Genomic DNA, 24286 nt, shown 5'->3' with positions numbered 1-24286 from the left:
CGGTCAGTTTATTAAGTCGGTCGTCCGTCGTTGGACAATAAGGGTGTTGAAAATTTCGGCCGACGGTTAAAATCAAATTGTAGCTCAGAGCTCGATGATCGGGCGACGATTGGCCGACTTGTGAATATTTAACCTATTAAGGATACATAACACAAATAAAATTTTGATGCATGGATTGATATAAATTTTTTAAACGGAAATAACATAAATAATTAATTCGTAAGATATAGAGATATCTTAATTATTCTTTGCTGCTTAGATATGCACCATTTGTCGTTTTTATGCGATTCCATACAAATTTTGCACACATTTTGAACATTGAGTCACAATTTTATAAGATTCTGCCACTTTGCCTTGCAAACATTACTCACGTCCCCTATCTGAATATAGATCTATGAAAAAAATATTGCGAATTTCTAAAGAAAAAAGATTTTTTTGTGTTATTCATCCAAGTCATCGGTGTCCCTAGGAAATAATGTGACTGCTCCGTGTCGCCCGATACTGTGTCGGCCAATCTTGTTCTTTCAGCCGACAAAAACAGAAAAATTTAGTCGCCCGACCATCGGCTTAAATGTGACCTAGGCATAAGAGCTTATCTTTAAATCAAGGCAGCATTCCGATCCCAATGCAAATTATTTCACTTCAGTTTCGTACAGCACACCCATAAACGAACACACAATTTTGCATTGCTATATCCCCTCCAACTCCGTTGCGAAGGAATAAAAATACAGTATAGAAAACTTTAGATAGTAATCATATTTAAAGGTAAAAAAAATTCAAAATTAATGCGAAGCAAGCTTAGATAATTTATAGTAGACAAAAGTTTAAAGCTTTAACACTCAATGTAATTGTATGTATTTTTCAGGGCTGTTGCGGTTGGCTATAACATGCAGCTTGAGCAGCAATTACACCTGACATTGGATCAGTTGGTAGGGATCTATAATGGCACCATCAGATACTGGAATGACAGTACTTTCATTGAAAACAATCCAAACTGCACTTTCCCAAATGCAAGTATTATTGTCTTAGCAAGGGCCGACAAATCCGGTTCCACAGATCTATTTACACATGCGCTAGCGGAAGGAAATGCTGCATGGAATGAAACATACGGTTACTTTGCTGAGGGGTTAAATAAAGCAACAGGACAACCATACCATTGGAATCCTAGTGCAATAACTTATTATGGCGTGCAGACAGATGGGATAAATGGATTGCTTTTGTCGTTTGAGAACTCGATAGGATATTTATCAGTAGCAGATGTCACAGAATGGGTGGTGCACACTGCATATATAAAAAACGATGTTGGCGAATACATTTATCCAACAACAATAGCAGTGCAGAAAGCTATGGACTATTTCTCTGCTATAAACACAGAGTTAAATTTCCCAGTTACACATGCCCTAAGCTCGGGAGCATACCCAATAGCTGGTTTTACCCATTTTCTCATCTACAAAACAAACTTGACAGATTGCGTTGCAGGAAAAGAACTTGTTCGTTATATCTATTGGGCGTTGACGGAATCTGCTCCTCGACATGAGTGTGAGATTCTTGGATTCGCTCCCCTCAGTGCTGATCTCGTTGCACGTGTAAAGAGGGATGTGTTAGAGCATGTATATTGCAATGGACAGAATCTCTGGGAACAAGTATTGTACGATATTGAAAATGAGGGTAAGGTTGTTGACAATACCTGGATAACTATAGTTGCCGTCTCTGTCCCGTTGTCCGTGTTGATTGTAGGTGCACTTGGTGGATATATATTATATCAAAGGATAAAGTACTGGAAAATGATTAACAGCAACGATTGGTTTATTCCAATTGAAGACATTGTATTTTATCAAGATGCACGAAACAACTCGACGTCTAGGACTTCTTCTCTTTTCACACGTTCCGCTAGGTCTTTGCAGTCTGCCCAAAACTCTATGGGGAGAGAAGAACTCGATGCTCTTCTTGAAAAGGTTTTACAGTGGCCTGGCAAGTGGAATGGATACGATATAGGAGTGAGACTGCTAGAAGTAAAAAGGCTACAAAATCTCACCAAACCAATGAAACAAGAAATGCTCATAATTAAAAATAAAATATCCCATCCTAACATCGTCAGGTTTTTTGGTTTAACATTCATAGACGACGAAAAATATATCATTGGAGAGTTCTGTCGCAAAGGTTGTCTCGCTGATTTGTTACAAGACAACAGAATCACAATGACAAATGATTTTAAACTTGCACTAGCTCTTGATATTTGTCAAGGTATGCTTTTTCTACACACACAGCACTTTATACATGGAAATCTTAAGTCACACGTTTGTTTTGTCGATAATAAATGGACAGTGAAAGTTGGTGATTGGGAATTTGTCCGGATACTAACTTTGGGAAAGGAAAATGCAGCGTATGTGGCAGCCGAAATCTATAGCAACAGTTTAACCAAACAAAATGTAACATGCAAAGACTTTTGGGTGGCACCCGAAATACTGAGGGCAAATTATAGGTGCGCTCTTACAACGCAATCCGACATTTACAGTTTTGCTATTTTACTGCAGGAAATATACACCCAAGAGGAACCATATAGTGAACATTTAGGGACATCTTCCTCGGAGGAAATCATTCATGGAATATGCTCAAGCAACCTTCGGCCAAAGACTCAGTTGGATCTCCCGGTTTCTATAAGACAGGTAATGGAGATAGCATGGACGGACAATCCTGCTAGTCGACCATCTTTTGAACAAATACTTAAACTTCTAAAAAGAAACAATCCGCTAAGAAAATCAGTGATGGATAGTGTCATCCAGTCTATGGAAGAATATACTCAGCATCTGGAAGAGTGTGTAGAAGAGAAAACAGTGGAATTGGAATCTTCAAAGAAACAGTTAGAAACCGTTATGTCTAGCATCATTCCAAGTCAAATTGTCAATTGTTTATCTGTTGGAGAATCTCTGGATCAGAAAGATGTGAAAATTCTAGGTGTGATCTGCTTAGAGATAATGAGCAGGGACGACGAATACAAAGAACTGAGCCCAACAGAAAAACTCAAGAAACTCAACAGTGTCTGCTCGTACATAGATCTTCTGGTTCACAAGTATTCAGCTTTCAGATACAGCTCAACGGGGACCTCTTTCACGATTGTTGTGGGTATTGGTGATATCAATACGAACGAAAACGAAATTGCAAATAAAACTGCTCACATGTGTGTAGATTTCCTAACAAGAGAGCATATGGAGAATTCAGATTGTACCCCAGAAGATCTCCGAATGCTTCAGTTAAGTATTGGAGCCCATGTGGGGTCAACTGCAACAGGGATAGTTGAAACGGACACACCCCAATTTGTGTTGCTCAGTGATTTACCGGAAGTTGTCAGAAGCCTTTCAAGATCATGTGATCCGTCCAAAATTCACATCACACATTCTATGAGAAACATGATTATTTCCTTCAATAACTTTTCCATCGAGAGATCAGGGTTGCTCATCGTAAAGGTAAGCAAAGCTAATAAGGATATATCATTGGTTATACATCGTCTAAAATATCAATATTATTTTAACTAACTACTCTAGTCAAAAGAGGCATAACTCTTGTAAGTATACCTGATTTACACCTGATATTCGCATGTTTCTGTTGAAAATATTTTAAAGATAAAATTAGACTATTTTATTTCATAATGTGAAATAATATTTCGGAATCGTTTTCTCATTCTTTAAAAGAAACGTTTACTTAAAAAGTTCTTAGGCATTCATTTCGTGAAAAGAAGGTCGGGAGATGAATATGAAGCAGATCTGTTCCGAGTTTATAGATAGAGATTATAACTAGTTAACGTTCGTTTACCATAGGAAAATATGCTCTGTTGATGCACAAAAGGCTAGATTTTTGTATAATCCTATACTAGTAAATATAGTGTTTAAGTTTTATCACTTTTGAGAATGAACACTGTTATCTTTACATTTCATATGTAATAAAAATTCATATGTGGTGCATTATTGTAAATAAATGTATTAACTTTTAGGGCGTAGAGTACGAGACTTGTTGGTTAACAGGACGAACCCAGAAATGGACTTCGGGCCTTCCAGAGAAGAAGGAAGAGAAATGTTTATCGCCTTCAAATCACCTTGCTCTACCAAATGTAGAGAAAACAATAGTGCCTCCACCTCCTAATGAAAAAATCAAGTACGTGAATGAGACGCGACCTCAACATTTTGAAAATGGGAATCTCAAAATGAGCAATGGCAAACCGAAGAACATGTATCCCAAACGAAGGGTTACCAAACAGCGAAATGATGCTCTCCCTGATGTTATAGAAGATTCTGTGGATGTACTTGAAAGATGAATTTAATCTATGTTTTTTGTCAAGTGGTCAAACTTTTCACATAGTTCAGCTTCAATTTTATCAGAAGTAATATAAAAATGTCAAGCTGCATTGAAGAAAAATAATTTTGAATTAATTAACATTGTTAAATATGTGAAGAATATATTCTTCGAAAGGGATTTTTATTTTAGAGAATTTATCTGTTCTTGAGGTATGGAGCAAATACAAATTTTTTCATCTACTTGCAAATATAATTTTAATGTTTAGAAGATTTGAAACTAGATTGTTTGGAATGACTGAAACAATGCAAATTAAGTGCCTTGTTTTAAAGACACATTAATTTGACCATAAAATGTTTGTGTTCAAAGAGGGGACAATAGAATTATTAGGCGAAAAAGGTAGAACTCGTACTGGGTATAGCATCCACAACCCCATATTTGCAAAATCTTTATCTTGGCAATATATTCATTAGATTGTTTCTTCAAGTATGGTTATTTTGATTTTGTTTAAAATTAAGCATCATATTTCAAAGTCAATGCATCTTAAGAATAGAGAGGTTTAGCAAACCAACGTGTACGCGTACGTGTACGTGTAGCACCAGAAATCTGTGCATTACGTCATCACTTTTGCTAATGACGAATTTCTACACATATCTTCTTACGCAAATTACGTGTACATTGCCAAGTACACGTAAGCTAAAACTTGTAGCTTATAATTCTTTAACTGCTGTTTATTTTTCAAAAAGTGTGCGTTTTTCTGAAACCTGAATATTTAATGCAGATACCGATATAAGAAATGGACGTCAGTAATTGAAAAATATTAATTTATAGGGAGTTAAAATTACAACATCTAGATTTTCTAAAAAAGACTTGACCGATTAAAAATATAAGAACTCTGTACAATCTTTTTCTCATAAGTACATGCATATATTTATGTAGAACGGTGATATACGTATTAAATTATTGCTTTTGCGGATGAGTTTTATATGTAAACCACTTTTACATTTAAAAACTTACAAGTACAAGTACAGGTTATACTTTGCTAAACAAGAAAAAAAATGTTAACGTGTACGTGTAATTCTAACTTGTAGTTTACACGTACATGTACACGTACAAGTGAGCTTGCTAAACCTCTCTAATATATCATTACTCCCAAACACACTTTGATATTATTTAAATTTTAACATAGACCTTCATTAATATTTGGAGTGAGAATTGATAGATAATTAATTTGTATCCCACAATTATCTTATACCTGCGGGGTAAAATGACATAGACAGAGTGATGAACAATTGGGGGAAATTTTTATTTTTCCTTCTTTATGGGAAGGATCTGAAAATCATTTTATTTAGTAAAAGTATTTATAGAAACTGTCATTTTATAAGGATAGAGTATCCGTCCCCGTCTCCAAATCTGAAAAGCTCCCTTCAGATCTGACCATTAATTAAAACATGATTTTGCTTTACATTGGTGTAAAGTACATTTTACTTGAAACAACGAAATCCTACAATAACGAGAATAGATGTGTTCTACCAAACAAATACATTATTTCATTGCTTATTTCAATTGTATTATACACCCATTTATGTTTATTGAATAGCGAACATATCTAAGATGTCGGAGACAAACTAAAAGTGGTAAATGCTAACTGAGGCTAAGTTCAATTATTATACATGTATTTTGTAGACAAAGAAAGTTGTTGTTTTTTTAGAATTGTAGAAATCCGACACAGTTTTAAGAAAGCTTATTAAGTTCGAAAAAAATAAAAGCTAGAAGATGTTCATATCTTTATTATGCCATCATGAATATTTTACACTATACGTGAGTATCATACATGTATCTGATGTTATTAAACAAGAAGTATTCGCAATATGTATTTATAGCTTTAAAAACAATCTGTGAGTCAAAAACAAGAGATTCCCCTACTTAACATGTTTTATGGTGTGACCGTTATAGCGAGGACAGTCTTTATGTATGTTACCTTCATTTGCCTCTTATAACTTCAAACTGCATGAGACACAGTAGGGAATGTGACGTTACATGACGTCGAATATAACTATAAATTGAATTTCTGTTACGGACTTGGTGAGCCTACTGCAATTCCTTAATAAAAAGTACCATATTTCTATACATGCATTATTACTTCCTTGTGAAAACTAAATCTTAACTTTAACTGCGGTCTGTTAGACTGGGAAGATGTCACACAAAAATTTTCTTGTAGATTATACCTCGGTACATATTTCTTTTGGAATGTTCTCCTTTCTTTTTTGAAATTTTCTCCTTTCTCTCCTTTCTTTTGAAATGCTCTCCTTTCTTTTGGAATCATCTCCTTTCTTTCACGCTATTCTATCGAGTTCGCTCCACTTGCTATTTACGGAAATATTCATCTTCGACAGGCAAGGTTTCTTTGGACATTTTAAGTTGACCTAAAATCCTTGGCTTGCGGGGAAAGACAAAATTTTACATAATGTAAAACTGTTTTGAATTAATGTTTTAAAATGTTTCAGTTACAAGCATCTTGTAAGATACAATATAACGTTACCCTGTATCAATGTTTTATAGTGATAAAACCTATCGGTATATTGCAGTTATAGAATGGTATTATAGAATCTAAACTGAATCTGTAAAATTAAAGTTGATAAATGTTCTTTATTTTTGAAAGATCAAGTTATTGTATATGAATTTTCTTGAATATTGAAACCCAATAAACCACAAGATATAGGTAGTAGAATAAAATATTCAGTCATTTCTTATTTTATTAACATGTTTAAAATGTATATTTTATTTTAATATATCTTACGTCAATCATTCAAATAGTCTCTTGTTATCAACTGCTGTTTTCTCAATTAACACTGTATTTTTGGCTTATAAATCGTTACATAATACGTCTTGTGTTTTATTTGATTAAGTAAACATAGAATTTTCTTTTGCCTGTTGTTAAATTTGATATTTTTATAATGCAAAGTTTTGTTTCCCCCATGTTTTGGCAATGAATAAAAAACTCACATCGTGCTAGATATAAAAAAAATATATCTCATCTAATCACTAAACATGGACATTTCTTTTTACGACATGTTTGATATATATAAAGCTACTTAAAATTTGATTTTTTTCTACATTAAACCACAATATTTCAATAAAATTCATCCAAAAATCACATGGAAGTTACAAAAGGGAATATGAAACCGAAACATGTGACCTATATACTTTGCACAAAAATGTGAAACTATACAATATAAATTCTTTTCCTGATGAATGTGATTTGACAATCACCAGAAAAAAATCAGTATGGTCCATGCGAAGCCAAGTTCAAATTCGAGTACAAAAGACATCAGGACTGCATGAAGACACTTTTTGTTAACTTCTATTGCAGAAAGATGAAAATATCCAGATTGCAAGTAATTTGTTGGCTGACAGTTGGCATGAAACAAGTCATCCAAAATTCGAACCAGCGATAGATTATATTTGCTAACAAGGCTACTATAACGACCATAAAATTAACGAAAAACGTATTTTAAACGACGTTTAAGAAACCCATGTAACATCAACTTATCCGTCAATAGCCTGACTCAGTTTAAAAAAATTATCGTACTCGGAGCATGCTGTGGAATATAGAAGAAGTTGGGAAGTGTATAATCCATATGCAGGTGATAAAGGATTATTACTACATAAAAAGTGAGTTAACGATGGAAAAGTATAAGTCATCTCGTTTGTTGTACATTTTAGTTGTAAGATGTCCCTAATCGGATATACTCAGTAAAACATCCAAATATGAAACATATGTGGCTGAGTCTGTGATGTTTTTAATTTCAAGTTCACTGGGAATATCGATTCGACATAGGCATGAAAGTAACTATGGTCAATGTTCATATATAATGCATCATCGATGCATGTAATTGCCGAGTTTAAGGCCACAGTAAGTGTTCTTTTTCCTCTCATGTAGAATTTTTTAAATAAATTGTGCTTCATAAGAATATTAAAACAGGTTGGCTTATAAAAATGGACAATAAGAGCTATCGGAATTCCAACAATGTAGTGGAAGACGTCTCTGAATACTACAACATTTTGTCAATAAGGAATCTCTGTACCCCTTTAATATCAAATTCAGAATACTTATGCGTAGAACCGGAGATGTTTTAATATAGTATTTCGTTGTTGACAACTTCTATTTTTTTTTTTTTTTGAAGAAGCAGTTTTTTCAATGTCCATGATATCAACAAGCATAGTTTTTGATTTGTCGTGAGGAATGGTTGTATATAGTGTAGAAATATGTACGCTTTGATGTTACTGACTTTCCCACTCTGATGCTTTAGAAGTCCGTGTTTGCTCTTCTCCTATTTTGTAATGTTTGAAAGACTTTTAACTTGAATACCGTTCGTTATCTCCTCATACTTCAGTTAAAATTAAAATTAGGCAATTTTTAATTACATTAATTTTTTGAGAATCATTATGATATGACCGGAACACATGATGCTCAATATAGTACAAAACAACTACAGTTAAAATATCTTTAAGCATAAATTTATAAATATATACATTAAACAGGTCTATATTCTAGATTTAATGCGTTATTCTTATGAATTAAATTATTCTTTCTCTAATGGAAAAAAGGGTGCTGGAAAAACGATTAACAAAGTTCCGACACCAGGTATTTTATTGGAGCGGGAGTGAAAGGAGTATAAGTCAATGTTCTTATACTCCTATATATAAACCTATTAAACTCTCGATTTACGAGTTGTTGAATTAAATATGAGGTTTTCAAATCAGTAAAACGACGTTAAGTTGACTTGGTTGACTTTCATCAAGAAAATTAAAGTCTGAATCAACAATTCCATCCATAAAGCTATTATCTTATTTTAAATTTACATGTATCTTGGACAAATACGTTTGGAAATGTAAATATCTTAATGTCAAATTTCTCGATTTATTTTTTTTTCAATCATAAAAATCTTTTCATACTATTTGAAAAAGCAAAAAAAAAAAAAAAAAAAAAAAAAAAAAAAAAAAAAAACAACAAACAAACAAACAAACAAAAAAACCCGGAATATTTAGAAATATCTGAAAATATAGAGACGAACAATGTCTCATTCAACGAAGTCGACTCAAATGAGTCTCATAGAATTTATTGATTTTTAATGATATATTGAAGTTCTGCGGTATCTAAAGAATTAAATTATCAAATGAACAATGAGATATATAAAAGTCTTTTTTTTCTACTCTCTTTTTTCCATTATAATTTTCAAATGATTAAATGATTTTGATTTATGTGACGATTGCACTATTATTATTTTTAATTATCACATATTTGGTACAAATAGCAAACATTAATTGAAAAAAAGAAACATTAACGAATGTATTTAGGACTAATGACCCTCTGCTCTAAATTTCACAATTTAAAAAAAAATCATTGACATTGATTTTTATCAAGAGATGTAGCATCAGCTTCATGTTAAATTTGGTCAAATAGGAAACTATGAACAGCATTCAGCTCTTGAACTTTGAAAGTTATTTCACTTATCAGAGGGTCGGTGCACCTTAATTAAGAATGTGTTATCTTCACTTTTCTGATGGTCAAGTTTTTCAACACCAATTATTTTAAAATTTCGACTTATTAAAAGAGCAAAGCTTATTCTTTTTGTTTTTATATTAAACCTAGGTCTACTTCGAGAGAGAGAGAGAGACTAATGTTCATATTTTTTAGAGATCGTTTAAAGGAAAACCTTTGATTGAAGATTGTAAGCGGAAATATCTTGTCCTTAATAACTGCTTTGGTCACTTTTTAAGCTCACATGATTTTTCGCACAAATTAAGGTCACATTGTTATGATGTAATATTGTGTATCGAGGCATTAAAATACATTTTAAAAGTATTTGTTTACATTATTTAAGTTTTATTTCATTTACTAAAACATAATTCACACATATCAATTGGTAGAACTTTGATATTTTCATGGCTGAAAAATAACAACCATTCTCATTTGCATTTTTGTGGTTTCTTGCCAATTGCAGCTGTCTTTTAATCCGTTCTTTTGAAAGCAATAGCTCTTGGCAGAAACGTAGACATGGGCACAGTTTAGCTACTGTAACTTGTATTTTCTGTTCATTTTGAATCTTTAGCTCGGTGTGATAATAGTATTTTTCATCTGTTTGACTGCTTTGTATGTGAATAAGGTTGGATTTTTCAGAGTCAACTTCTAAAATCTAGAATCATGAGAGATTCATCCCACTGCAAATTTCTAACCTTTCAAACCATAAATGCAGAGAAATTTTCCTTTTCATAGTAGGAATTTACTATTTAAAAAAAATAAACAATACTTCATTATCGTACCCTTTAGTATGGTTTCCTTCTGCAATGTTATTCCTTTTCGGCGCTACATTTCGACAAAACCAAGAGAAGTATGGTAAAGAAACAAAGAATTTTAAAAACTACTCATCTTTAAGAAGAAAATTAAAGAATTTCAACTACATGGTATCAAGGAAAGCTCGTTTTATACAATTTGTAAAAACCTTGGTAGAATCGTATAGTCGAAACATCGTACCATATACATATACATTCCCCTTAAAAACATCCACTTTGGAAACTTAAGATAATAATTTTAAAAGACATCTACGCTTGAACATTATATATGTAATATAACGTAGGGGTATGTCATTGTACTGCAGTTCGAAAATGGTAATTTTTATTACAACAATGTGACCTTAATTTGTGCGAAAAACCATGTGAGCTTAAAAAGTATGTTGAGCTATATGTCTTATCTATTGATGTTTTACTGAGTATAATCGACAAAGGCCAACTTAACCTCTGAATTTTATTACAAACGAAATGATTTTAGCTTTTCCATCGTTAACTTTCCTTATTCATATGTTTTTCCACTATCATCTGCATATGGCGTTCATATCTTCAAGATAATTCGCTTCTCAAGAGTACTTAACTCAGAGCAAGGTCGGTTTTAAACCGATACACGTAAGTTGATGTTGCAGGAATTTGAAAAACCTCCTTTTAACCAAAAATTTGTACTAACTTTTATGGTCATTATAATTATTAGAAACATAACTTACCACTGGGTCGTATTATGGTTGTCTTTGTTCATAACAATTGTATGCCCTTTGTTTTTTGTACTAAATTCGACCACGGAGTCAAAAAGTCTTGTTTTTTCTACAAAACCCTGGTTCCCTAAACTTCTTTTAATTTTTTTCAGTAGCCCATTATTTATATTTTAGAATATAATTAGGAGTGACCTGTAAATGTGCAATAATGTTTCGGAATTTTTTATTTTACCCTGGGGGGTCAAATTGGGATAAAAATTCTTTATATAAGAAAAAAGAATTTTTCCCTGAATTTCAAATACTGTTTTGCAATTCATTTTTTTTTTCAGAGAAAAAAGTGTAATGGTGTCCTATTGATAAACAATAACATTTCGAATTTTTAATGAAATATATGGAGATAACGAACAGTATTCAAGATCAAAAGTCCATAAAAAATAGGAGCAGAGCAAACAAGGACCTATAAAACATCAGAGGTGGGATCAGGTACCATGGAGGATTGAACATCCCCTGCCGACCGGTCACACATGGTCCTTGTCATGATCGGGAAATAACGGAGAAATCTGTCGTCAATTCAGTGTATAAATAATGGAGTCGACTAACAATTTGTATGAAAAACCTCAGTCAGCATTTAACTCAATGATAAATTGTATTTGCTAACATGGTCATTGTATCGACCATAGAACTTACGAAATGATGATTTTAAACGAGATTGCTGATATTCTTCGCCATTAACTTGTTTGTCAATAATTTTCCTCGTTTTTTTAAAGAAATTCATCTTACGTAGAACATGTCCTTCCGTATCGAATCAACTGAGAGATATAAACTCCGTATGCAGGTGATGAAAGGTATATTGCTGCATAAGTAAGGGAAGATGACGATTGAAAAGTTAAAGTCATCATGTTTATCACAAAGCTTTGTTGTTCGATTATCATTAACGTCTTTTTCTAGTAAAAGATCTAAATATGAAACAGATGTGTCAGACTCTGTGGAATCTTTTATTTCAAGCTCATCGGGATATACATGTATCGATATAAGAATGGCAATAACTATTGTTAATTGACAATACATCGTCGATATATCTAAATATCGAGATGAAGGCCACAGTAAGTGTTTTTTTCTCTTTTCATGTAAAAGATTTTGAATAAATTCTGCTTCTTATGACTACAAAAACGTGAGTGAAATGAAAGATATGGAGATATATGGAAAACAACGTCTTAATATGAGTGAAAAAATCATGAATGGTATATGGTATTATATGAACAAAAAAAATAGACATGTAAATAAAATTAAAATTGTTTAACATAATACCAAGTCATTGGCACTCACTCATGAATTGCTCATAAATTGCTTAATTTTGTAAGATGCCACGTGAATATTAAAATGATAGAAAATTGTTAAGTCTGAGCATTTACTTGGAATATCATGCTATTTAATATTTAATGCAATTTGTCCAGAGTGAAATATCTACTAGTAGCTTATTAAATTTTCATTGGTACCAGGATGCCATTGGCAAGTACCTTTTAAACAAAATCTCGGCAAGAGAATATACTTCGGGCAGTTCCTAAAGTATTACTGCAAAAATGACAAAAATAGACCTTTTGTTAGTAATTAACAATTCTTAAAGTTTGATTGACAATGCACGTAAGTTATTTTTAATTCATTGATTCTTTTTTGGAATGTCAATAATTCTATTGAATAATGATTTTATTTGCCGCTTTAGAGTCATATTACTTCGCCCAGTTCCATAAAATTGCTTTACATTTCTTTCTTTGAATGAGAGTGAACATTTGTCATGCTAACTTAAAAAATCAGAAACTTTTTTATTTACCAGAGGAAAAAAAAAATTCGAAACTTCTTGAAGAAGTTGTCAAAAATGCTAAATGTAATGTTTTTCAAGTCCTGTTCTGCGATTTAAAGAACAATTCACTTTTTTAAATATAGTAAATTGATTATAAAAGATAAAATCTACATGAAATACCAGGAAATCTTGTATATATTTTCAAAGGTATGGCTTCATAAGAACTTATAAAGTTAAACAAACTGACGATCATCTCTTTTTAACAGCAAATATATACAGAAGTCACGCAAAGATTTCAAAATAGTCCCCAGGGCCATCTTATTAATTTTATGTAGATTCTATAATTACTAGAATATCCCACGTTTTAACCAATAGAGTCGTATAATATTTTAGTTTAAAATTGCATAAAAATTTTTCAATATTTTACGCATGGAGAAAATAGAAAAATCCAAAAGTCGAAAAATCATCAATAAATCTAATCCAGAATACAATGAATAGTAACAGAGAACATGGTTTTTAAGTATACGCAAACATTAAGATCTTAAAGATTTATGAATATTGATTGAACTCTAGTTTGAATAAACAAGCAACATATTTTAAATAAATCAAAAAAGACTACATCATTTGTATTTGTTATACATACTTTAAATATACCTATTTTAGGCATAAATCGGTCAAGTCCAAGTAGTTTTTCATTAGAAAATATTTATCATTTAAAAAAAAAACAACAACGAGTAATTATGTTTAAATTAATGTTTGTAAACAAAGAAGTACATTAGGATATCGAGTCCACTTTGACCATAAGCCTTATATATACATCATTTGACTTTGTGTAAAGCAATCTGATCTGTACCCAAATGTTACCTTTCGAATTTAATTCTGTTTCTAGCATTATTAAAGGCATTCTATATTTCAGCTGAAATGCTTGATTGTGCAGTGAACAGGGCACAAACATGGTGAGTGGTAGAATCAGGTGCCTAGTATCCTCTGTGAGCACTTGGTTTTATTAAGTTGGAACATACCGTAATCAAATTCAATATAAAAACAAGGCCGACAAATTTGGTATGGAACAAGTCAACCAAAATATAATCCAGTGATAAGCTTTATTTGCTGCTAAGTTATAACGGCCAAAAAATTATTAGATGCTGACCTTAAACGAGGATGTTTAAATCCCTGTGACATCAACTTATGTGTGAGAAGCCTGCCGTAGTATAAAATTGATCGTTTTCAGAACATGCTCTTGACTAGTAAACTAGTTAAGATAAAAAAAAAAGCTGAAGTCATCTCGTTTGTCGTAGAATTTAGTTATTTGTTTGATCGAAACAGTAACCATTTCATCTTTTGTAAAATTAATTGAAGTGTCTTGTAAATTTGCAAAAAAAAAAGGATTTTGAATTTCTTATTTTCACCATACAAGGAAAATTTTACGACACATTTCTGTATTTCAGAGTGGTATAGAAAAAAACCCAGGTCGTTAGTTCTACCTGGCACTTGATGGGACGATTTAGTTATTTCTCATTTCCACAGAGAAGTACATTGATTTTGCCGATATATCAACAAAGACGACAACTTAAAAGAGTTTTTGTATGCATTGCAGTTGTAAATGTTTATGTCAATATTTTATCTGATACCAGGAAATTACACAAATTATTGTCAGATGATTGCTCTATAATAATGATATGTTTACATCGTTGTTTGTTAGACAGTTAATCTTTGTACAAAAGAAAAAAAATGAACATAACTAATGGATAAATAGGATTACTAGTATCTTTGATTTATCTAGGAAAACTTAATATAATTCTTGAATACTCCGGCAAAAAATGCTTTAAATTTCATTGCAATTACAGTGATTTCAGTCTGGTTTGGATCTTTGGTGATGATGCATATATGTAATTATATTTTGCCATTAAATCTTTGGCATTCATTTTTTTACTAATAATCACAAAACAATACCCCAATTAATACCATTAGCAGAAATCCTTTCTTAGATGAAAATAAGAAATAATGTTTACTTCTTCCACATCTCCCCACAACGAGACCGATATAAATTGATGGACGTTACCACACTCGCGTAATCTGAAATGAATATGAAATATTTATTGTATTTGTTTAACAACTAAACAAGAACAATGTCGACAAAATCGAAAATATTTCATATGGATTTGTTTTTGGGTCAAAATGAAAACAATAACTTTTTTGAACTACAAAATATGTTTGTATAAGAGGAGCATAATTCGGTCTTTAAATATTAATTAGTCACATTGTTCCGTTGAAAAAGTTCACGTTTCAGAGGGCATGATAAGGTAAAAGATGGAATAACTGTTGAAAATAGGGTGACATTAGTCCATTTTTCGTAGTGTTTGATGTCAAACATTCAGCGTAACCAATTGATTTAAATTCCAGTTACTTTGATATCAGCTTGAATCACTGTCGTGGACTAATATAAGCATCAAGGAGGAAGTCCATTTAGGGTTTAATATGTGAATCAAGATGTTACGCGATGGATACACTATGATGAGAGGATATCAAATTTGTCTGATTTTTACAATCATGTTTAGTTTGGGGATTTCAGAGATAAATCTTCGAGGAAAGGGTGCGAGCTTTCCCAGTCAGGTATACAAGACTTGGATGCCTACTTACAAGGCTCTCAGACAGTCCACTGTTTCTCTCTTCATGGATTATGATGCCATTGGAAGTGGAAATGGTCAGACTGCAATCCAGAACAACGTGGACATAGAATATGCTGGATCCGACTCAGTGATGTCCGACGACATGAAGAACAACTACCCCGATCTGGTAGAATTCCCAACCATTGCAGGGTAAGGATGATATTTCTGTAATATGATACTTTCTAATCGTATGTAAATGTTTGATTTCAACTTGAGTGTTTCGAGTGGTTACCTTTTGTCTTAGATGGAATGACGGATCATTCATAAAAAAGCAGATAAGTCTTTCAAATCAGACACTGTGCAGATGAAATTGTCAAGAATTCATTGTTGATTGTACATGTTTACATCTTATGGTGTAAGTTTTAAAAATTTGCAGTTTCTCTTCAGAGAGGGTATATGAAATATGAAGGAAGATATACTCAAATCATATTGAAGTAACATTTTGATTTCTTTGCAAGACTTGCAGATTATTTTTTTTCCACAAAGACGCAAAAACTCTTTTGCGATTTTAAATAAGAAGGTCTCTTTTAATTAGAAACTGCGCAATATTTAAACCATAGATCTAATTGTTTTTGTAATGAAATGAAATGATGATTTGTTTTCTACGCAATTTTTATTTATAATGAAGTTATTTGGTGGTGTTATCTTGTTTTTGTTGCAGGTTCCACAATATGTGTGACTGAGTTACATTTTCATCGAATTAAATTCCCTATTATTTCCAATTTTAAGAAAAAACATTAATCATCTTATCTTTTTTTTTTTGCCAAGATCAAATATTTGTCGCAAAATAATTGCTAAATACTCTGTTTAAGATCCCTGATGGCAATTTAACAACTGTATTTTTAATTTAAAAAATACCACTGAGAGGACAAAAAAAACGAGATCTGCACAATATATATGTATAATTATGTTGTAAGTAATAAAAACATTTTTTTTAAACGATTAAAAATTCTGAAATCAAAAATTTTCAATAAAGCATCTACCTTAATAAAGTCTTCTTTTTTTTTTACTTTTCAAGTCCCTTTCTTTTAGTCACTTTAATTTTCGGTCAATTTGGCAGGATTAAGAGAAATTGAAAATATTTCTACTGTAGGTGAGATTCTATAAGCTACAATCACATAATCAATATCTTCCACAGGTTAATCATTAGACATTATTTCCCCTGTATTCTAATACATTAAAATTCAATGCTTTATTTTTCCACTTGAAAACATTACTTTATAGTGCGTAGCTGATTCGGGGAGTCGTATATCTCTATTCCATTACCTTCCATTCGGAAATGAGACTGAGATCACATTAAACTGATTCGTAAGATATGGAATATAAAATCAATATTGTTTGTTTATCGAATTTTAATGCCATTTACAACTGTATAATTATCATGTAAAATTCGTTCTCATATCAGTGATGAAATGTAGCAAGCACTTTATTTAATACGAATGTTGAAACGAATCACGTACAGATATATATATATAGCTCCTGAAAGGTTGGAGACATAAAGCCAAAGCACAAACAGTTCAAAGATTTGACTAAGATTGAAATCTTTATCAAAAGAAGTCAAACTTCGAGATCAATGTCAAAAGGTCAGAATAGTGGTAACCATAGAAATATACGAGCAAAATATGAAAGCTCTGGCACCAACCAATCAAAAGATATGAACTTTGCTTAAGTATTTTAAAAGTAGGTCAAAATACAAGGTCAATTAAATTACAAAAAGTATTGATATCCAAAGCGAGTTCCTTTTACAAGAAATAGAAATGTAATATATGAAAGCCCAAGCAAAAATCATTCAATAGCTTTGGCCAAGACTTGTTTTTCGATAAGAGGTCAAACCAAAGAACATGGTAAAAGGGTTAGAATTGTTTGTAACAAATGGAATATTTTCTTTTTGACAAAAGTACACCATTTAAAACCCCTTGACCTAACATTTCTAAGGTTAATGCAAAACTTAAAGGTTTCCGAAAGTAGGCGAAACTCGCAGAATAGAGTCCAAGAGTTGTCGCTACCCAAGGAAAACACATCACAAGAAATATACTGTACTAAATGAAAGCCCTAGCAACAACTGCTCAAACGTTATGGCCAATGTTAAAATTGTTTAAAAGTTAGTCAAACTCCAGGGTCAAGCTTAAATTGTTGAAGTTGTTAGTACACATGGGAAAGACTTGTCACAAGAAATTCATATTTATAATATGAAAGTTCTTAATTGCTTCAACTTTCCAAAAGATATTATTATAAGAAGATTTAGGTTTTTAAAAGTGCTTCAAAATCAAAGGTCAAGGTAAAAAATGTTTGAACCCAAGTAATTTTTTTCACATGAAATACACAAATAAAGTAAGTATGAAATCCCTACCATAAACACTATAGAAGTTATTGCCAAGGTTTTTGGTAAAATTTTGCAAAATTTGGACAAACTCCAAAGTCAAGATCAAGTGATTAAATCTGTTGAATCTTATTGGAAGTCATGTGACAAGCTATACATACGTGAAAAATGAAAACTGAGACTCGACCCTTATGGTTAAGGTTTAAGTTTATGAAGACAAACAGAAAAACGAACGGACAGAGCAAAAATAGTATTCTCCAGTTCCGTGATAATTGGGGCAAATAAATCTGAAAATTAAAAGAATTTTACTAAAAAGCTTTTGTAATGTATCGCAAGTGTCGAAAATGAAAAAATAACAAAGTTTCTTAAATCTTTATAGCTCGAATGTTGATAATGGTATCTGGGTTTTGTACATATTTAATGGTCTATAAAAAATCATAAACTATGGAACATTAAGAGAGATTACCCACCCTTGCAGTCAATTCAGTGCTCAAGGTTTTTGTCATTTTTGTAAGGTTTTAATTTAATTGTTGATATTTAGTTCAAATATTCAAACATGTTCAAATTTTCCACATCTCTCATCCTCTTTTTTTATTAAAACGAAAGACACAAGTTCTCTTTGTAAGCTCGTTTGATTTTTTTGGATGCTTCATATTAATTACTGATAATAACGGATGATTCAACAACTTTATGTAACTATCAATTCTAGTTGCTTATGTTGTTAAATATATTAGCTTGATGTAGATATATCTGTGGGTATATGCTTAATCATTGAATGGACTAAATTAAACGAAATATATGCTTGCAATATTTAAATTTTCGAATCTTGTTTTTCATCTTAATTTGCCAAGATCCTGTACGTGAAAAGAAGAAAACACTTGCTGTGGCCTTCAATTATCGACGATCGACGTATTGTCAATTAACAATAGTTATTGCAAGATCCGTCGTCAATTCAGTGTATAAATAATGGACTAACAATTAGTATGAAAAACGTCAGTCAGCATTTGACTCAATGATAAATTGTATTTGCTGTCAAGGTCATTGTATCGACCATATCGATACGATATATCCCGGTGAGCTTGAAATAAAGATAACACAGAGTCTGACACATCTGTTTCACATTTGGATATTTTACTTGAAAAAAACGTTAATGGTAATCTAACATCCAACTCTATGATAAACTTGATGACTTTAACTTTACAATCGTCATCTTCCCAAGTATTTATGCAGCAATATACCTTAATCATCTGCATACGGAGTTTATATATCTCGGTTGATTTGATACGCAAGAGCATGCTGTACTTATGAACAGTTTCTAAACGAGGTAAATTATTGACAAACAAGTTGATGAAACAAGAATATCAGTAGTCTCGTTTAAAGTAACCATTTCGTAAGTTCTATGGTCGATACAATGACCTAGTCAAAAAATACAATTTATCATTAAGTCAAATGCTGATTTGCGTTTTTCATACTAATTGTTAGTTCATTTTTATACACTGAATTGACGACAGATTTTTTCGTAAAGAGAAGGAACATACGGCGTGTGTGACCTGTCTGCAGGGGATGCTCACTCCTCCATGGCATCTGATCCCACCTCTGATGTTTTGGAGGTCCGTGTTTGCTCTGCTCATATACTGTATTTCTTATGGATTTTTGATCTTGAATACAGTTCTTTATCTCCATATGTTTCATCCTTTGATCTCGAATCAATTAAATCTTTTTATCTGATATCATACTGACTAAAAATATAAGGTTTCATTGCAAAATCAAAAGGGGACGAGTAACTAAAGTATCACCAGGAAACCATATTGTGCAGTTTATTTTGTATGGACTTTGTGGTGGAAAAGTCTCTAAAAAGCCCACTCAGCATAAATTGTTTTAAAGATATCGTCCGGGGAAAAAATGTCACACAGACTTACAGCTAGGCAGATGGACAGATAGACCCAAATTTACATTCCCCATTTTTAGGGAAAGTGGAAAGCAAAGAATTTTTTTTTAAAGAAGCACAGTGTTTTTGCTGAATACTTACTTTTAGGAGTAGAAGGTAGTAATTTTTGTAACATTTTGTAATTATTAATTTAATTGTCTTAAAATGTTAATGATAAGCAATAAAGTAACTCTTGAAAATGGTAGAGTCTTCCGTGTATACGCAAATGAGAGAGAGAGAGAGAGAGAGAGAGATTTCAAAATATAATTAAATTATAAAATGATGAGTAAAACATTAACATCAGTTAATAAAGTTTTCAGGTAACTTTATTGGTTAAAGTTAGAGGGAAGAAAATGTTTGAATTTAACGCAGCTGATTACAGCTATTAGCATATTTAATGTTTGTATAAAGTCGTTATTTTTATAGTCTAGTCAATGATGACAACTCATACATCAACATTCATTTAGAATAACTTCAATTAACTTCAATTAAAAGGGTTAATGGTAAAAAAAAATCAGCAATTTGTTAATATGCTAGAAGTATATTGAAGCTTTTAATGAAGTCGAGTCCTATTTTTACGAATATCAAAGCATCAAAAAGCTGCATGCTTGAAAAATTCAGAATTTTAAAGAATAGGTTGATTAACCCTCACTTGAGTGTTTATATTCTTTGGAAAAAATCCCATTAAATTTTGCTCCTCTAATTTGTATATAAATAAAATTTGTTTTAAAAGATTATAACGTTTTGCTTTTGTTTGCGAGATTTGAGAGATGATAATTTTTCTTACTTCAATAACAAAAACTGGAATATAAATACACTACACTACATGTAATTACGTCACTTACGTCACTTATAATCGACTCTAAGAGCTCTTAAGCAAAGCCCATTATATAGAAATATTATTGCAACAGATTGCAAGGATGGGGTAATTGAAAAAAGTAATTATAATTGACTTTAATTACATTTTTTAAGTAATTGGAAGTAATTTGTAATTGAACATTTTTTCAATTACTTGTAATTGTAATTTAATTAATTACACTGAAAAATATTATGTAATTAATTTTCAATTACTATTTCAATTACATTCAATTACTTTATATTATTCTCACATGCATTCATGATTTATTGACATCACTACCTCTCCATTTCACTGTCTTTTATTTTACTGCAAAATAATATCCTCAATCCTTCAATCACTAGTATACAAAAGACAGATTATTTTATAATAATAATCTAATTACATAAAAGTTGATTTTTTTGTTTTATGTTTATCTGATTTTCTCACCGCTTTTCTAGGTCTTCCAGCTATGAAACAAACATTTATTATATTTCAATCTCTGCATGTTGTTTGATCAAAGTAGAATAAGAATGTGTGTGTCGAGAAAAAGAAAAGGAATGTGTGTGTCATGATTTAAGTACTGTCTCGTTGGTAAGAGATAATTGCCTTCCAGATCACAGTTGTAAACTGCAATCAAAACAAATTAACTCCTCTAAAGACGTTTTCATTCCATGATTTAGAAGACAAAGCCAATGCATGGAGATAATTATTTCCATTAAAAATGTTCTGCTAGTCTAAACATCTAACAGAATTTTATGAATGAATTTTGTACTTGAAAAAGTTATGTCCTGTACTACTCAAGAATTATTTATGAAGTAAAAATGTTCAACATAAATAGCAATTTAAGATGTTCACGTTACCTTCAAAAGAAATATTTAATTTGAAGGGTAACAGTTGTGCCTTCATTTACTCTTTCAAAATACCCCCTTTTAATCATATATCATATCCCATGCAATTTGTGTACATTGAGGTTTTATGTGGAGGAAACTGCATCAAACTGATCTCGAATAGTTCTTTCATGTTTTGTGAATAAAAATTATAATTTAAACAACAAAGCTACACAATGCCTATAATATATTATTTCTTGTATTGTTTGTACAGCGGCAGTGCTTATAAACAAATGATTGATCCCTGTTCTGATTATTTATTGACAAGGATTATAATTCTTTTTTTTTTTTAAATCAAAATGTAATTTGTAATTTTAATTAATTACTTTTGTAAAGTAACTGTAATTTAATTAATTACATGTCATTAATTTATTTTTAATTTAATTGAAGGAAAAGTCAAAGTAATTGTAATTTGATCAATTACTTTTTAAAGTACGTGTTATTGACCCCATCCCTGCAATTGATATGCAATATGCATTTAAATATTTCAGAAATTTGAAAATACTGGATAAATACAATATTTCTTAGATAATATTTTTCGAAATCTTAAAATACCATATAGCGAAACGAACAGTATCCAAGCTCAATCCCATTAAAAGAATACAAATTGTTAGCAGAGCATACAAGCGCCTTCAAAAACATCAGAGGTCGGATCAAGTGCCTTTGACGAGTAAGCATCCCCTCATAATCAGTCACACCCGCGTCTACTCCTTATCATGATCGCAAACAACGGGAAAATCCTTGAATAATTTGGTGTATAAATAATGACCCAACAACTTGTATGAAAAAATGCCAGTCAGCATATGACTTAATGATAGGTTGATTTGCTGAAAAGGTAACTGTATCGACCATAAAACCTGTAAAAAGATGAGTTTAAAGGGGGCTGTTGATATCCTTGTTTCATCAACTTGTTTTTCCATAGCTAGTCTCGTTCTAAAAATTGATCAATCGTACAGCATGCCCTTGCGTATACAGTCAACTAGAAAAAATAAACTGCATATACAGGTGATGCAGGTATGTTGCTACAAAAGTAAGGGAAGTTGACGATCAAAAAAATGAAAACATGACATTTATCATTAAGTGTTTATTGGTATGTTTGGTTAATAAAATAAACAAATTGAAACAGATGTGTCATACTCTGTGGTATCAGACTCTGTGGTCTCTTTTATTTCAAGTTCATAGGCATACATTGAGTCGACTTTTGAATGAAAGATTCCATTGTTAAAAGATAAAACGTCGTCAATATATCGAAATGTTGAAGGCCACATCAAGTTTGTTTTCCTCCTTCTCATGTAACTTTATTGACCTGATCTCCAAAAAATACACAGATATTGTCAATCAGAAACCCAAGATTCTTTAGGGTACTTGTATCTACAATCAGAATGTTTTAAGTAAATAATTTTGCAAATGACCAATAAAAAAGAAAGTATATTTACGAATTCCATTTATTTTTTAAACGCATCTGTCTAGGATGTCAAAAAGCCTGGATTTATCGTGGGGGAAATGTTATAAAAATTCTGCAGATTTGTTATTACTTTGCTAACATTTATAGTGAAAAATTTTCTAAATGGTTAAGCCAGGAATGAGGTAATGGTAATGTGTATTGGTAATTGACTGTAATTAATTAAAAATTTCGATGTTATTGAAAATAATGTGTAATTGGCTAAATTTTCAATTAAAAGTAATTGTAATTTAATTAATTACTTTCCAAAAAAGGCATGTAATTCACAATTACTTTTCAATTTCATTCAATTACACTGAATTTAAATAAATTAAAATACCCCCTCTACTCAAAAACATTATTTAAGAAAAGTTATCTGATCTTTTGGAACAAATATTTTGATGGTAATATTTCTTAAAAGGAATATTAACTCATAATTCCCTTTTTAAGTAAATTGCTGTTTAAATATTTCCCTTTTTCATTTTCTTAAAAACTTTTGAATCAAATTAATCTTTGTAAAGTGTACAAATAAAATTTATATTTTGATTTCTTTAATGAATTAATCTATATGAAAATGGGTAGTTCAATGGCGTCTAAACCTTTTGTTTGCAATATCTTCAGCTTGTGTTAAAAGTTATTAAGAGGTGCTAATTAGTGCCCTGAGGTCATGTATACATGTATATTCCTTTATAGATATTTATCACACATTTTGACTTTGTCTGTTGGTATTCTAATACACATACTTTGACTTCAAATTCTTGTTTGGCACAGAGGTTATACGTCAAATACCAACATTTTGAAATATTGCTTGTGATGCTGAAATATAAGGAAATATTTACATTCGCTATGTTTTTCTACTAAGCCAAATGTGAAATTGATTTGAAAGTCATTTTTGTGTATACTCACGCGTAGAAATATACACAAAGAAACTTGCGTTAACGTGACGTCACAATGAGCCTGCAGCGACGTTAGTAAAAATGCAGCGATATAGGACAGCGAGAAATTCAAATATTGAGTATATTTTAGTTGCTTCCAAAAACATGTAAAATATAAATATAAGGAATGTTTTTCAG

General features: G+C 31.4%; 1 protein-coding gene across 1 annotated transcript; it reads left to right on the top strand.

The window, feature by feature from the left end:
* Positions 1-870: 870 nt before the first annotated feature.
* Positions 871-4331, top strand: LOC134253202 (guanylate cyclase 2G-like). Its single transcript, XM_062735714.1, has 2 exons — positions 871-3464; positions 3989-4331. The coding sequence occupies exons 1-2, from the start codon at positions 888-890 to the stop codon at positions 4307-4309; spliced, it is 2898 nt and encodes a 965-aa protein (XP_062591698.1). The 5' UTR covers positions 871-887; the 3' UTR covers positions 4310-4331.
* Positions 4332-24286: the final 19955 nt, after the last annotated feature.

Source organism: Saccostrea cucullata, unplaced genomic scaffold, assembly GCF_032062105.1.
Source record: "Saccostrea cucullata isolate Sc308-1 unplaced genomic scaffold, CSIRO_AGI_Scuc_v1 ctg28, whole genome shotgun sequence".
In the NCBI taxonomy this organism is placed as follows: Eukaryota; Metazoa; Mollusca; class Bivalvia; order Ostreida; family Ostreidae; genus Saccostrea; species Saccostrea cuccullata.
The sequence above is the reverse complement of the archived record's forward strand: the minus strand, read 5'-3'. Positions and strand labels throughout refer to the sequence as shown.